General features: G+C 41.0%; 1 protein-coding gene across 6 annotated transcripts in view; it reads left to right on the forward strand.

Moving 5' to 3' along the window:
- Window positions 1-385: 385 nt before the first annotated feature.
- camk2d1 (calcium/calmodulin-dependent protein kinase (CaM kinase) II delta 1) overlaps window positions 386-15149 on the forward strand; it is a 229557-nt gene continuing 214793 nt past the window's right edge. For 3 of the 6 annotated variants that reach the window (XM_050066961.1, XM_050066960.1, XM_050066962.1), the window contains exons 1-2: window positions 470-684; window positions 9944-10038. In XM_050066961.1, the coding sequence (XP_049922918.1) occupies window positions 623-684; window positions 9944-10038 (157 nt within the window). In that variant the 5' untranslated portion in view covers window positions 470-622. Of the gene's footprint in view, window positions 685-9943; window positions 10039-15149 lie in introns of all 6 variants that reach the window. The other 3 variants (XM_050066964.1, XM_050066965.1, XM_050066963.1) reach the window with 2 other exon arrangements.

A 15149-nucleotide genomic window follows, 5' to 3' on the forward strand; every position in this document is an offset into this window, starting at 1 on the left:
GTAGTTAATGTAGAATAAGCATAGAATTTGTTATAGATGATACTGTTTCACAAAACCAGAAAACCATGATGGAGATGCCTTTTAGAGGATATGTAGAAAATCACACCATTTTTGATTTAACATGAGCTCTAGGCCTACTTTGAACATGAGTGTTGGGTTTAGAATTATCAAACAGGACTGAAAAGTGATTTGAAAATATCTTCAACAATTAGGTTTTATCCTTTTGAATACATCCCAATACAGTTAGGTTCTACATTTACACACAAGTAAATTAAAACAGGTGTTAATTATGGTATATTTTGAAAGGACGCCACCGGATATGTGAAAGCGTATATTAAGTCTGTCTTGACTGCGGTCAACTAATTTAAGTGTCAGTGTTGAGACAAACACAACAGCAGGTCGCGACGTCCCTGTCAACTCCAGGAGGAACTGCCAGGATCTGCGATCAGGAGCGGGGAGGAGCGACATCGAGCTGTATCGAATCATTCCGACGTTTGTTCTCAATTTATCCGCCGAAAGGCGACAAGTGGCACTTTGGGAGTCAGAGGGGGAAAGGATTTGTGGACTGTATTAAAGCGACTGAGGCTTTCAGTTTCCCAAGTTGGTCCGCGCTCACCTTATCATGGCTTCAACGACTTGCACAAGGTTTACCGATGAGTACCAGCTGTACGAGGAACTGGGAAAGTAAGTTCTCTAATCGCTTTACTAATGTTTTAATATAAGGTTACAGGAGAGTTTTATCCCGCTGTGCTTTTGCTATCTATTTCAATTAATCGAAACCTCCGCTGGAGTCTTACCTGTTCTTACCTTGATTGTGTGTAGTTAGTAAGCGCGTGCGGGGCAGGACGTCACGCCAACTCCCATTCAAATGTCTTCAGATTTACGTGTACCTTTGTTGTCAACGAAAACCGCGAGCCTTAAAAAAATGATTTAAAAAAAAAATGACTCGGTGTCGAGCCCCGAGGCGTTATGATTAATAGGCTACTCCCTATGCTCGTATGTTTGTCTCAACTTTTTTAATCGGTTTCTGCTCGTCTGCGCCCATCAGCGTGTATCTTGGAGGAACAATGTCTTGTCTACGCCATACCAATAAAAACAAGTTGATTCTTTTAGGGGAAACATCGGTGAGTGCTTTGAAACAAATGCCGAATTTAAAAGTGCCATATCACAATCTGCCTGTAATCTGAATTCATGCTCTAGCGTCCATTTATCTCTGGCCACGTGCCAGACAAGTAAAAACAAGCAGAAATTTGGATGGAATTCGGTGTTCGTGTTATTAGCAGCGCACACAAGGCAGTGGGGAAACCTTTATGGGAGACCTGTCACCTGTGCTGCTCTCAGTCCACTGCAGTGAACCGAAGCCTGCCTTTAGCTAACACCATGATGGTAACCTTATGTATAGGCCCATAAGAAACCCAGTGTTTCTCAGTAATTTGGGCAGTTTGTACAAGTTTCCGCCCTTTTTTCAAAATGCGAAGGGTTGAAATTCCTCGGTGGTGTGTCTGTGGCACCACACACACTACAGCGCATTCACACATTTTTTGTTTCTCCAACAACGACAACCACTGTATGTTTTCTGCAAAATGTAGAACACAGCTAAATATGTACCTCCACACCACTTACATCTCGGCTAGCCTATATATTAATACAGGTAAACGCAGTCTTTGAGTTTTGGGAAGGCGTGGCTCTCCTTTTTGACCTGGCTTCAGGGTAAAGCATGTAGTTTGTTTAGTGAATTTAGGCCTAAAAATAAATCGCATGGGAGAGCTCTGAGCTGACATAGTGACCTATCAGCATTAATCATTTATCACATTGACTAAATACCAGCTATTACATCAGTTATTGTTCCACTCTGTCCTTGGTAGCCTAATGTTTGGATAGTTTTGGAAGCTGATACTCCAGCTGCATATTTTTAGAGTAAGCACCTACTGTAAGGAAGCCTTTAGAAGGGGAATGTGTTCTTACAAAGTGAGAATTGGTCGGTTTACAGACAGGTATCCCCTAGCTGGCTGGGGCTCCTCTGTGTGGAGTTTGCATGTTCTCCCAGTGTCAGTGTGGGTTTGATCCGGGTTCTAAGGCTTCCTCCTACAGTCTAAAGACATGCAGGTTAATTGATGACTCTAAATTGCACGTAGGTGTGAATGTGAGTGTGAATGGTCATCAAACAATCTGTACATTTACATGCACAGTTAAGTTTAGCTACGGTTATAGCTCAGCTAAGCCATTTAACAGGACTACTGTCCTTGTCCCAGTACACAAACATGGGAGGGGAATCGATTTAATGACCAAAGTGTGTCCAACTGCGCTACAATAGGTGGCGATATGCCCCCTTTCAGCTTGTTAGTATTGGACCTTTTTCCAGTTGACCTATTACGTCACAGACCAAACAATCAACAAACAAGTTAGGTACGGTTAGCTAGCAGCAAACTGGTACCATGGTGGACAACTTAACAGCTATGTACATTTTGCCCATCCAAAAATGCACAGCTCTGGATGTAGATTTCTCCTAGGCCTGAACGATGTATCTTTTAAGCATTGCTGTCGCGATGCACATGTGTGCAATATATACATTGCGGAGCTTGCGATGTGGCTTGCCCTAATTAAATTAAGTAGGGATGCACCGAATATTCGGTAACCGAATATATTCGGCCAAATATTGCAAAAAAACACACATTCGGTATTCGGTGGAATAAATGAAAAGCAAGGCCGAATAATAGTGGCGTGTTTTGATGATGCAATCAAACAGAGTGTGGTGACGGACGGAGTAAAATCAAAGATACTGGATTAAAATGTTGGCAGTGCAGCGATATTTCAAAGTGTTGGAGAGTGATAGAAGAAAAGCGGTTTGCAAAGAATGTAATACTGAACTATCTAGAGTAGTGTTGCAGGGTATATTGGTACGGTAGACCGCGGTACTAAAACACAGTGATAATTTGACAGGAATGTATTCCTGTCAAATACGGCGGCCATAGTGCTCAGTGGCGCAAGATAACGGCTTACCTGCGACGGAGAAGCCTGGCTCCAGGTTCAATAATTTCCTCTTCTTGGTGTCATGACTGCCCAAAAGTACCTGGACAGCCGAGCCGTGGCGGCACACAGGTATGTGATGTGTCAGAGGAGAAACGAGCCCTTCACATTTCTCTCTTTGTGGCAGGTAACGGTCCACAAACCTCACCGCACTGAAGGGACTGTTCTTTACTTGTCAGGGGAAGAGGGTGGCTGGTTGATTTTTGGTTGATTTTTATTTTATTTATTTTATTTCCAACCCCCCTATGTTAATCACTTACCGATGCCATTTTTCAAGTATGAATAAGTCAATAAGTAATTTATTCTATTGAAATTTCATTGATGTATTATAGAAAGGTGATTTATCTTTTTATAAATGACAAAAGGCACATCTGCCTCATTTTCGCTGTGGTATCATGATTCTACTCAGAACCGTGATACTTTCACTGGTATCGTACCGTGGATCCCAATTTTGGTACCTTGACAACACTAATCTGGAGGAGAGTGTGCACAGTGCTGTGCTGTGGTTTTGGGTGTGGCTCGGTTATAAATGTCTCAGACTCGGGAAAATGCGACCCGAGCCACGCTCTAGTGTGTGTGTGTGTGTGTGTGTGTGTGTGTGTGTGTGTGTGTGTGTGTGTGTGTGTGTGTGGGGGGGCCTGACTCCGCTGTGCGCGATACAGAGAGCACAGGAGAATTGTAAAGGCGCGACCATGTGGAGACAGACATGACATGCCGTCGTGTAAACAATGTAAGTCATCACGTTATAAGGTGAAACATTACACTGTATAATATGATAAATAGTATAATGTTATGTTGTTATATGAAGCGTCCGTTGCGCGAAATAATATAACTTTAGTTTATGAAGAGACAAGACGGAGCCCTCTCTTCTCCTCTCCTCTTATATGCTTTACTCACAAGTGTGTAAATTGACCTGGTTATGAAGCATCCATAACGGCAAATAATATAACAATAGTTTCTAAAGAGCTAAGACGAAAAAAAAAAAAAAAAATCAGATGGTGGTTTCACTGAACAAATGCCTATTTTCAGCACATTTTATACTGTTGCTTTCAAAGCAATATCGGCCTAATAATTCCAGAATGATTAATTCTCACCAAATAGAGCTACTGAAGTCATCTGGTGAAAAATAATGCACCCTTAAAAAAATATAAATCGCAATATATATCACTGGGGGCAAAAAAATCGCAATGTCAATTTTTCCCAATATCGTGTAGCCCTAATTTCTCCATGTTGTTACTGGCTTTTTCTTCTGTTACACATTTAATGCTATGTGACTTCTGGAAACTGCAAAGCTGAGGAGCATATGCAGAGCACCTCAGCCAGTTTGGGTCTGATTGACTGTTTATATACAGGAGGAATTCCACTCCTAACCGAATTATCTTGGTGTGTTAGTCCAACTATGAGGAATTTGATTTAGTACGATTTCGGTCTGACTAACATGTTTATATGTACTTCAAAAGTCTGGTTTAAGTCGGACTGACACAAATCGATTTTCTCTGTCATGTAAACATACTGAATGTTTGTATAAACAAAACAGCCAGCAGGACGGGATCATGGGCGGCACGAGTGTGACATTTTGATGACGTGTTATGTGTGTGACCCACTGTGGGATATTTAAAAAGTAGCTGTTAGCTGTTAGCAGTGAACTCAAAGATAGAAAAGCTGCTGAAAATGTCTGCAAATAGGGAAAACGGTGAGGTCCAGGAGCACCTAACTGGGGATTCCCACCAAAAGCTTCATGGTCGCCAGCGGGTGCTCTGGTCGCTCTGACATCGCTCACACTGCCAGCTCCAGCAGGCACTTGCAGCGGCCAAAGGGGCGGGGCTGAGCGCTGCAGATGTGTCCATCTAGGCTGACTGGCTGTGCACTTTACAAGTATGAACAAATATACTATCATTTATGTCTTCACTATGTATTATTCATGACTTTCATTACACAATTAAAATAACGTAAATAAACACTGTCATATCGTCTTTATGAGTCTTTTATCATTATGATTTTACCCTCCTGTTGGCACGTAGGACCATTGAGAAATGTAATTGGTGGAAAATAAGCAGGAGCTTATTTGGAGGGAAAAAAGTGTAGCCTATATAGCATGCACATCTTCGGTTTCCTCTTTCACCATGGATCGCACTTTCGGAACCCTCCTTTGTATTGCAACGCCGTATATGCTGAGGAAATGCAGGACTGGGTCCACAGAGTCCTGCAAACCCGGTCTGCAATTGGCTGCTGCTTTGCCAGCGGCGCTGCTCATTTGCGTAAAGTTCAGCTTCTCTCAACTTCTACTTGACACTCTGGTCGCTGGCATCACGCCGCTCGCTGCAGCCGATGCCCCCGACGCCCTTTATAGCCAGCGTGCATTGAAAATGAATGGCTACTGGCTGCTTATGACACTCATGAAGCTTTTGGTCGGAATCGACGGTTACCCTCCGTGCAGAGGACGAGATCAGCCGCCAAATAACAGGGACGGTAAATGATTGTTTTTGCTATGTTGTTATTTCATATAAAGTGCTGCTGACATGTACGTTATATGTCACACTAGATGTCGCAACTGTGACGCTTCCTTGATTCTGTGATGCCAGCATGCTGTCTAAAGTCACACACTGGAGCGGAATGATGCAGCCATTGTTTGGTTCTGTGTAAAAATGTAAAGGTGACATGAAGACAGGTTTTTGTAACGGCTCTATAGCCTCATTGCTGTGTGTAAAAAAGGCTAATATGTCAGCCCTGTGATAGTCCGGTGTTTTGTCCAGGGTGTTTCCTAACTCTTGACCAGTGTCAGCTGTGATAGGCTTCAGCCCTCTTGCAACCCTGTAACAGGATAAGTAGTTACAGATAATTAATCAGTGAATGTTCCAAGAGAGGAGCAGGGAAGGGTTGTAATGAATTATTGAGCATTTTTGTAAAAAGCAAATCAGTGAGTCAGAGTTAGTGCTGAAATCTTTATTCAATTGGTGCTTTACACTGTCTGCAACATCACCTGTGCCTTTTACAGATGTCATGTTAACACTTGCTGGTATCCTTAAAAAACAACTTCATTCACATACCTTTCATGAATGAAGAATACCTTTCTATGGTACCAGTTTCCCTAAAGCAAATACATGTCAGAGAAACAGACATGTCTGATGAAGGGCCTGTGCCCGAAACGTCAGATGACGTGATATTCAGATTAAATCTTGGGAGCTGTATCTAGTGTGCGGACTCAACTTTTTCTACATTGATGCCTCTTTGTGGTCCAGCACCTAGGCTAAGTCTTTTCTAGGATGTGCGTGTCCTTTTGTTCTTTCATCTAGTTGTTCCCATGACACTCTAGGAGGCTAGACAGTGATCTCTGGCGTCCCAGAGACACTCCCCTAATGCCAGGTCTCACTGCTCCCCGCACCAACCCGACAACCTCCTTTACCTTACTTACACATGGCTTTCTCAGCCTAAACAGCACTGCCACCTTCAACAAACCCAGGCTCCGTTCATGCGAGCTCCAGGTAGAGACCGTGCTGATACTACCTTTCCTAGCACATTCACTATACTTTATTTCACACGCTACATAGCATAACTCCAACATAAACTAAAATTAAAGGAGATAGATAAACTCACAGGATCAGCAAACACACTCACCTTGCAGCATGGTCTCAAAAAAAAAGGGATTCAAATAGGCCACTCCCACACTTAAATAAGCTTCCTCTTCCTGGATTTTCTCCTGAGAGGACTGATTGGTGGATCTTTCCACCTGATCTCAAGGAGTTATGTACCCTGCTTAGTAGTTCCCCCTGCTGGCCCCCAACTGACATTATTCTTCCTCATCCAAATCCACTGACTAGCTCCGGCTGCTTCATCTGACATTTCCTTCACTGTCTTCCTCAAACTCTGTCCCCGCACTCCGAGTTCCCCCAGGAGCGAGACAGTTGATCTTGCTATGAATCCCCTACACCCCACTTCCACTGGACAAATCCTAGTTTTCCATCCTTGCTGCTCAGCTTCTGCTCCTAAGTCTGCATACCTAAGCTTTATTCTTTCATAGTCTTCTTCCACTGAGTCTTCCCAAGGAACTGTCAGCTCAATGAAATAAACTATCCGTTGAGTCACTGACCACAACACTATGTCAGGCCTCTGCTTGGTACAAACTATTTCCTGGGGAACAACAAGCTTTCCCCCTACTAAATCTACATGCATTTCCCAATCACAAGCACCTTCTAGACGGCCACACCCTTGCCTCCTTACTAACTTATCCCTTATGTATTTCTCCCTCTCACGGACAAACTGAATTGCTAAACTCCTATTCTTAAAACCCTCTGAATTTACCTGTCTTCGTTTCCCTTCGATGCCTGCAGCTAAATTTTTCAACACCTGGTTATGTCACCATGTTTATCGGCCTTGTGACAAGCTAAATTCACAGCCTGACAAAATATGCTTTAAGGTTGTGGTACACAGTGGCCATGATGGGTCCCCATTTACCCAGTTTTAGGTTCTGGGGGGTTGGTAACACATCGTATGTAGCCCCTACCAGGAATCTAATATGATTCTCCTCCATACTCCACAGGTCCCTCCAACTAAGCTTCCTCTTCTCTACACTTTCCCTATTCAACCACTGTCCCTGCTTAGCCTGGGCCACTACCTTTGCACCCCTTAATATCTCCTCCTGTCTACGTATCTGTTCCACAACCAGCTTTCTTTTATCTTTGAGACCTGCTTTACTCCATACTGGTTTGCCTGAGCCAAGCCCCAGGACTCCCCGGGCCAAACTGAACATTACCTACAAGCTCTGCATGCCTAAGAGCTGCCTCTGCCTCCTGAACTGCCGACCTTGGGTTCCACTTCTCCCCCTTGGTTGGATTTGGAACTACACTCCTAACTACCACATCCTTACTCCCAGATAACAAGAGCTCTGTCCTGACCTTGGTACATTTAAATTCCTCTGTCAAACTAGATACTGGCAGCTGAAGTATCCCTTTTCCATACAATGCAACACTACTTAGGCACCTAGGAGTGCCCAACCACTTCCTAATATAGGAGCTAACCGACCTATCAGTTCTCTCCACAATGGATATTGGAATTTCATAAATTAATAATGGCCACATTAACCTAGGATATAGCCCAAATTGCAAACACCACAACTTCAACTTTCCTGGAAGTTCTGATTTATCCATTCTATCCAATCCTTCAGCCACATCTTTGATAAATTTCATCACCTGTTCCTCATCATTCTACTCCACATTGTACCACCTACCTAAGCTCTTTACTGACTTTTCCCTAATTGTTGGGAATTCCTCATCACCTATGACAAACTTCCTATCACTGCTTCTAGACTTACTAGGCTTGATCTTCATGCTGGCCCACTTGAGGTTCTTATTTACCTTCTCTAGTAGCCTCTTTGTACATGGCATTGTTGTGGTCACCAGTGTCATGTCATCCATGTAAGCCCTAACTGGTGGAAGATACAACCCATTCTGCCGTCTCTCCCCACCTACCACCCACTTGGAAGTGCTGATGATTACTTCCATCGCCATAGTAAATGCTAATGGAGAAATTGTACACCCTGCCACGATGCCTATTTCTAGCCTCTGCCAACCTGTTGTGAAACCTGCCATACTCAGACACAACCTAATATCCTGAAAATATGCTTTCACTAAGTTAACAACTACCTGTGGCACTTTGAAGTAGTCAAACGCACTCCAAATGAGGCTGTGCGGTACTGAACCAAATGCATTTGCAAGATCTAAAAATATTATATGCAGGTCCCTTTTTTAATCTTCGCTGCCTGAATCTGGTGCCAGATCATGCTAGTATACTCTAAACATCCTGCAAAACCTGGTATTCCTGCCTTCTGCACCAAAGTATCTATTAAGCTATTCCTTTCTACGTAGCTAGCTAATCTCTGCGCTACTACACAAGAAAATCTTCTCTCTCTGACTGGCATACTGACCTCAGTGTCACCTGCATCCTCTCTTACTACCCCCTCCTCCTCCTCCTCCTCAGTGGCAGTGTTACTGATATCCTGCGAACTGTGGTTTTCTACCTGCCGCTGGACTTCATCTGACTGACTCGACTGACTTCTTAGAAAGTACTGATCAATGCGGCTACTCTGCCCTTTCGTTGCCACACACTTCTTTTTTCCTTGATGAGTTCTGAGGCCTTTTATTGATGTTACTTTCTGCCAGCCGCAAGGACAAACCTGAAGCATCTTGTTCTCGACTGTGCTACTTTTGTCCTCTACAGATGCGCTCACCTTGCCCTGAGTGCTGCTAATTCTAGTCCTTCTAGTTCCTTCTCTAAAGGAATACAGTCATAGAAAGCACAAACTACAAAGTTTGTTTGTACAAATTTGATCCCCAAATACCAGAAAACAATTTTAGGAAGAATTTGCAACAAAAATGTATTTAGTCAAATCTATAGTGTAAAATCAGAAGCCTATCTATCCGGTTCTCCTGGTTGCAGAGCAGTCTTCTCTGGGTGTGTTTGTTTTTTTCTTTTGCTACCATAAATTCAGTCATGTTGCAGTTAAGGTAGACTCAGAGGTATCTTAGTTTTTTTTTTTTACTTTGCTTTGGTTGCTAAGGTCTTTACAAGGAGAAAACCAAAAATACCTAAGTGAACATTTTAAGAAAACCTTAAGGAGAAGACTTAAGGGTGTTTTGTGCAACTTATTTTATTTTATGAAACTTTAACTAGGACTTAAAGGAAAATCTTAAATCAAGGTGTTCTGTGCAAGTGGCCCTTGGTTTTAGTTGGACTAACACAGTAAATGGTTTTTCTCTAATGTCATGTAAATGTACTGATTGCAGAGAATGTGTAAGAAGGCTCTTGCAATCCAGTAATTCACTGTTCAATGATAATGTGTCAGATAAAAGTGTTAATGTATCTGTCCTGTATGTTATGGTGAGTCTTGCCATATAGTGACTGATCCTTATCTCTTTTATAGGGGTGCTTTCTCTGTGGTGAGACGGTGCATGAAGATTTCCACAGGGCAGGAATACGCTGCCAAAATAATCAATACCAAGAAGTTGTCTGCCAGGGGTAAGTACATGCTCTGTAATGCTGTCATACAACATGTTGCTGTGTTAACTCTGTTGGGGCTGTGGCAACTGGTTATTCTGGGACCGTATCTTTGTTTAATACTGTTCCTTTTTTAGCACTGTCACCCCACAAACCACTTTCCTCTTTTTGTGACTATACATGTTTTCTCAAGCCATCGCCATTTTTCTTTTTTTATGTCTGTAGTAGCAAGAGGTGGTCAGGTTTCAAATGGTAGCAGCTGTGCACACCACATCTTACTCCTGCAGCTTTAAATTCACTTTCGCTTTCACAATTTCCATCGCTTTTCACTTTTGTAACTCCACTTATCAAAGTGACACAACATGAAGGAGACCAGCAGCTCCTTTTGTGACTCATTCTCTGATATCAACCGCAGCCTCTGATTTCTGATGAGCTGTACATGACTCATAGCGTTGTCTTTCACATTCAAACACAAGCCAGTGAAGGCACCATGGTGGCAGAATTGGGGGAAAAAACCTCTCTTCACCCTTTTTATTCTCTCTATCATTATCAGTGCAGTGTGGGCCTAGAACCTTGCTGTCTGGATGTTGGACCGCTGATTGATCCCCACGCAAGACCCTAATGGGCTGAGGGGAGAGTTCACAACACACAAATCCACAAACAAAAGGAGATGAAAAGGTTCACAGTGATGGTGAGCGATCGCACAGTGGCAGCAGATGTAGTGTCTCACTTGGAAAGCAGGGGGGTTTCCTCACAGCTGCTTGAAGAAAAGCCAAGAGGGGGAGTACATGTGGCTTTAAAAAGAGACTATCCATACAGCTTTTCTGGATGGTTCAGTGATACAACAAGATCTCTGATCATTCTTAGCCAATGTGGTGAAAAACTGAAAGCTTCAGTGAGAAAGCTTGTGGTTCCTGGGTCTAATTATTGGTGCTGTAGCTCCAGAGGTGAGGGGAGAACATGAGTGATGAAAGGAGGAGTGCAGAAAGAGGAGGGCAGATGTTTATAGAAAGGGAATCCATGATTGATTCCATGCTCAGATTGCTTTGGCTGAATGCCTTCGCTGAGCCTGAGCCTCTCCCACCTGAAGGGGAAAATGAGAGTGAAAATGGAAAGATGAGAGAAGGTGAAGGTGTATGTGTATGTATGTGTGAAAGGCCATGAGAATGGTTGACAGCATAATTGTTCTGGTGTTTGTATCAAGGGTTTGAGTTATCAGGTAGCTATTTTTAATTTATTTGAATTTTGACCAGGAAAATCTGTTAAGGTCTGAACATATTTAATCACTCCGGTCTTAATGTCCATTGAAAATAACTCCTCCTCAGAATATGTAGCATGTAACAGTAACAGAATAAAGCAGGATTTATACTTCTGGTTGAATCGATGCCTGCCTACGGCGTAGGCTCTATGTTGATGCAGAGCTTGTGCTGTAACCTACGCTGTAGCCTGATGTGCACCTCCCCTGAAATGTAACTACATGTCGCAGCGATGCAGACCTCCTGTTTATTTTTGTAAGCTGAAAAACATTTCCCTCAGTGGAACCAAAGCTTTTATTTACTTTTATTTCACAGTTAAGAAACAATAAATTGCAAAGACAATACAGCCCTCACAAAATAGTGTTTAGGTCCTGTGTGTGATTTACCCTGGCTTCATTTAAGCAGAGGAAATCTTTGCTAGTCGCTAGGCAAATTTATACAGTGTAAAATGCCATAGTGTTTTGCTAATAAAGTTAGCATGCTGTATTTGTTTGGAAAATGTGTTTAGTATAAGACAGTGGTTTTGTTGGTGAACCTTGTGAATTGTAATGGAGCTGATTGTTGTAACGTTACCTTTGTTAAATGTTGCTGTTGTTTCAGGCTGTATATGAGTAGAGGAAATCTCTGCTAGCTGCTAGGCTAATTTGTATAATGTAAAATGCCATAATAAAATTAGTATGTTGTATTTGTGGAGAAAATGTGTCTAGCAAAAGACAAGTGCTTTGGCTGTGAATCCTGTGAGTTATAATGACGCCGATTTGTGCACTTGTTGAAATTGTCTCTATCAAGGAGACTTGCACTGATTACAGTTTTTTGGGCCGATTCCGATTTGCAGAGTGCTTCAACGGCTGATTCCGATTTTGGCCGATTCCGATTAAATTTTTTTCAAACCACTTTACAGCACACAAGATATTGCAATATTTTCTATCTTTCCGATATCCGATCTTTGCGATAGGTCACCGCACTCGCATTTGCGACTAAAAATAGTTTTGTGCAAGCAAAACAAATCATTCAGCATGCTGTGTGAGTATAGATTTCAACCAGCAGCAGAAACGAAAGGTGAATCCCGCCGGGTTAAACGGGGGTCACAGACACAGACAGGAATGTATTCCTGTCAAATACGGCGGCCATAGTGCTCCGCGGCGCAAGATAAGGCTTACCGGCGACGGAGAAGTCCAGCTCCAATAATGTCCTCTTTTTGATGTCATGACTGCCCAAAAGTACCTGGACAGCCGAGCCGTGGCAGCACACAGGTATGTGACGTGTCAGAGGAGAAACGAGCCGTTCACATTACTCTCTGTGTGGCAGGTAAAGGTCCGCAAACCTCACCGCACTTTAGGGACTGTTCTTTACTTGTCAGGGGAGGAGGGTGGCTGGTTGATTTTTATTTTATTTATTTATTTTATTTATTTCGATCCCCCCTATGTTAATCACTTATTGATGCTGTTTTTGAAGTATGAATAAGTCAGTAAGTAATTTATTCCATTGAAATATCATTGATGTATTATAGAAAAGTGATTTATCTTTTTATAAATGAGAAACGGCACATCTGCCTCATTTTCGCTGTGGTATTGTGATACTACTCAGAACCATGATATTTTCACTGGTATCGTACTGTGGGTCCCAATTTTGGTACCGTGACAACACTAATCTGGAGGGGGTTCATCTGCAAAAACTAATGAAAAACTAAACAACGGCATTCTGTATTCAGTACTCGGCCAAGCGTTTAATTTTATTTGGCTTCGGCTTCGGCCACAAATTTTCATTTCGGTGCATCCCTAGTGGAATAGGCACTGAAACAAGTTTGAAATAACAGAAAACACCTTGACACTGAACCTGTGGTTGAGACAGGACTCCAGTACTACTTTACATTACAATATTCTCAAAACTGTTACAAATAATGGTCAGAAGTATGAAAACTATGAGACAGAATCATTTTAGAAGTCACTTGGGGTGATATATCGATTATACTCAATGTATTGCGGCTCCAAGTGGGATGTATAAAATGACTATATTGCAAACATCAAATATTAACTGTCACATCATTTTTATTTTTATTTTTTTAAGCCATCACCATGACACCATGGTATTTCTCGCCCAAGACTTGCAGGGTGCTTCAGAATAAACGCACCAGCGGTTTCGCTTTGATTTATTTCTTATATCAGTAATTTATTTACTTTATTATAACAGTACTTTATCTAACTGTATTATAACCCTTTATTGTAACAAAACTTTATTAAATTTTATTATAACAATATTTTATTTAACTTTACTGTAATGGTACGCTATTTAACTTTATTATAATAGCTATTTTTAACTTCACTATAACAGTACTTTGTTTATTCTAACTACTTTATAATTAGTACTTTATATAACAGTACCTTTTATTTAACTTTATTATAACAACTTTATTTAACTTTACTATAACAGTCTGCTATTTAACTTTAATATCAATACTTTGATTTAACTTTATCATAACTACTTTAACTTTATTATAACAGTACTTTATTTAACTTCATATTTTATAACAATTCTTTATAAACCTTCATAAAACAATATTTTAACAAAATTTATTATAACAATACTGTATTTAACTTTATTATAACAGTAACTACTTTATTTAATTTCATTATAACAATTCTTTATTTAACTTTATCGCAACAGTCATTTATTTAAATTTATTAGAACAGTACCTTATTAACTTTATTGTAACAGTAGCTTGTTTAGTAGTTTAGCATTTTAGTCATCCTATAGTTGTTTAGAGGAGATGTCAAAATATTGAGATGTATATTGTGTATTGTGATATAGCCTAAAAAATATCTCAGTCTTATTTATAGGCCATAATGTACAGCCCCAATATCCCTATTTTTTTTTACTATGTTCCTACTACAGACAGATACAGTAGTTTACTGTTTGACCAGTTGAAAGATATTGCAGCAGGCAGGCTGAACTGAAGGTCACATTCAATGAGGGGAAACCCCAGACTCCCTGCCAACGCTGCTGCTGCTGCTGTGTTATGAAAAAACCTAAACAGGAAGCTCCATCTAATTGGAGAGGCCGTAAACCTCTGGCTTCACACCAAATGCAGTTCACTTCCAAGGGATGTCCACGTGACTCTACTAAAGCTTTCATAAAGTACAACATCAGGAAAAGAGTGTATTTATCCTTTATTTAGCTGGAAAGGTCCCATTAATATATAAGACCTTTTACTCCAGGGAGTCCTGGTTAATCGTGACAGTCTCTACTTCTAGAAAGTACAGAGTTGTATCCTGTGAGAGTGTGTTTGTGCCATCACTTGAAATATACAGAATATTTAGTTGGATTGAGAGCAGCATTAATGTAACTCCTTTAGTTCATTTTTACTCTTACCCTAACCCTGTAGTGCTATTTATCAGTATAGATTGATGAATTGCACTAAGGGTAAGAGGAAAAATATATCCTTGATTTTGGGGTGAATTGTCCCTTAAGGTCTAGACTCCACTTTGATTGGATCCTAAGTGTAAAACATGTCAGATTCTATCTCTCAAGAAACAAGCGGTATTCAACACTTGTTTTTGCTTATGTGTTATTTTGTTAATGATTGCATGTTTTAAGTCGCATTGTTTGACCATATTATTTCTGTTAAATCTTCTTGTGGTACTCTGAATTAATAAGTAGACTTGGAAGTTTAATCTAAGTAAGGTAACCTATACATGTAAGGTCAAGGTCAAGGTCACATTTATTTCTATAACACATTTAAAAAGACAGAAGTCCCCAAAGTGCTTTACAAGAACACTGTGAAAATTACAATACCACATAAATAGAATGATAAATACCAAAATATAAAAACAGATACAAAATACAAAAAAAAAAAAAAAAAAACAGAAAACAACATCA

This window comes from Epinephelus moara, chromosome 17 (genome assembly GCF_006386435.1).
Source record: "Epinephelus moara isolate mb chromosome 17, YSFRI_EMoa_1.0, whole genome shotgun sequence".
In the NCBI taxonomy this organism is placed as follows: domain Eukaryota; kingdom Metazoa; phylum Chordata; class Actinopteri; order Perciformes; family Serranidae; genus Epinephelus; species Epinephelus moara.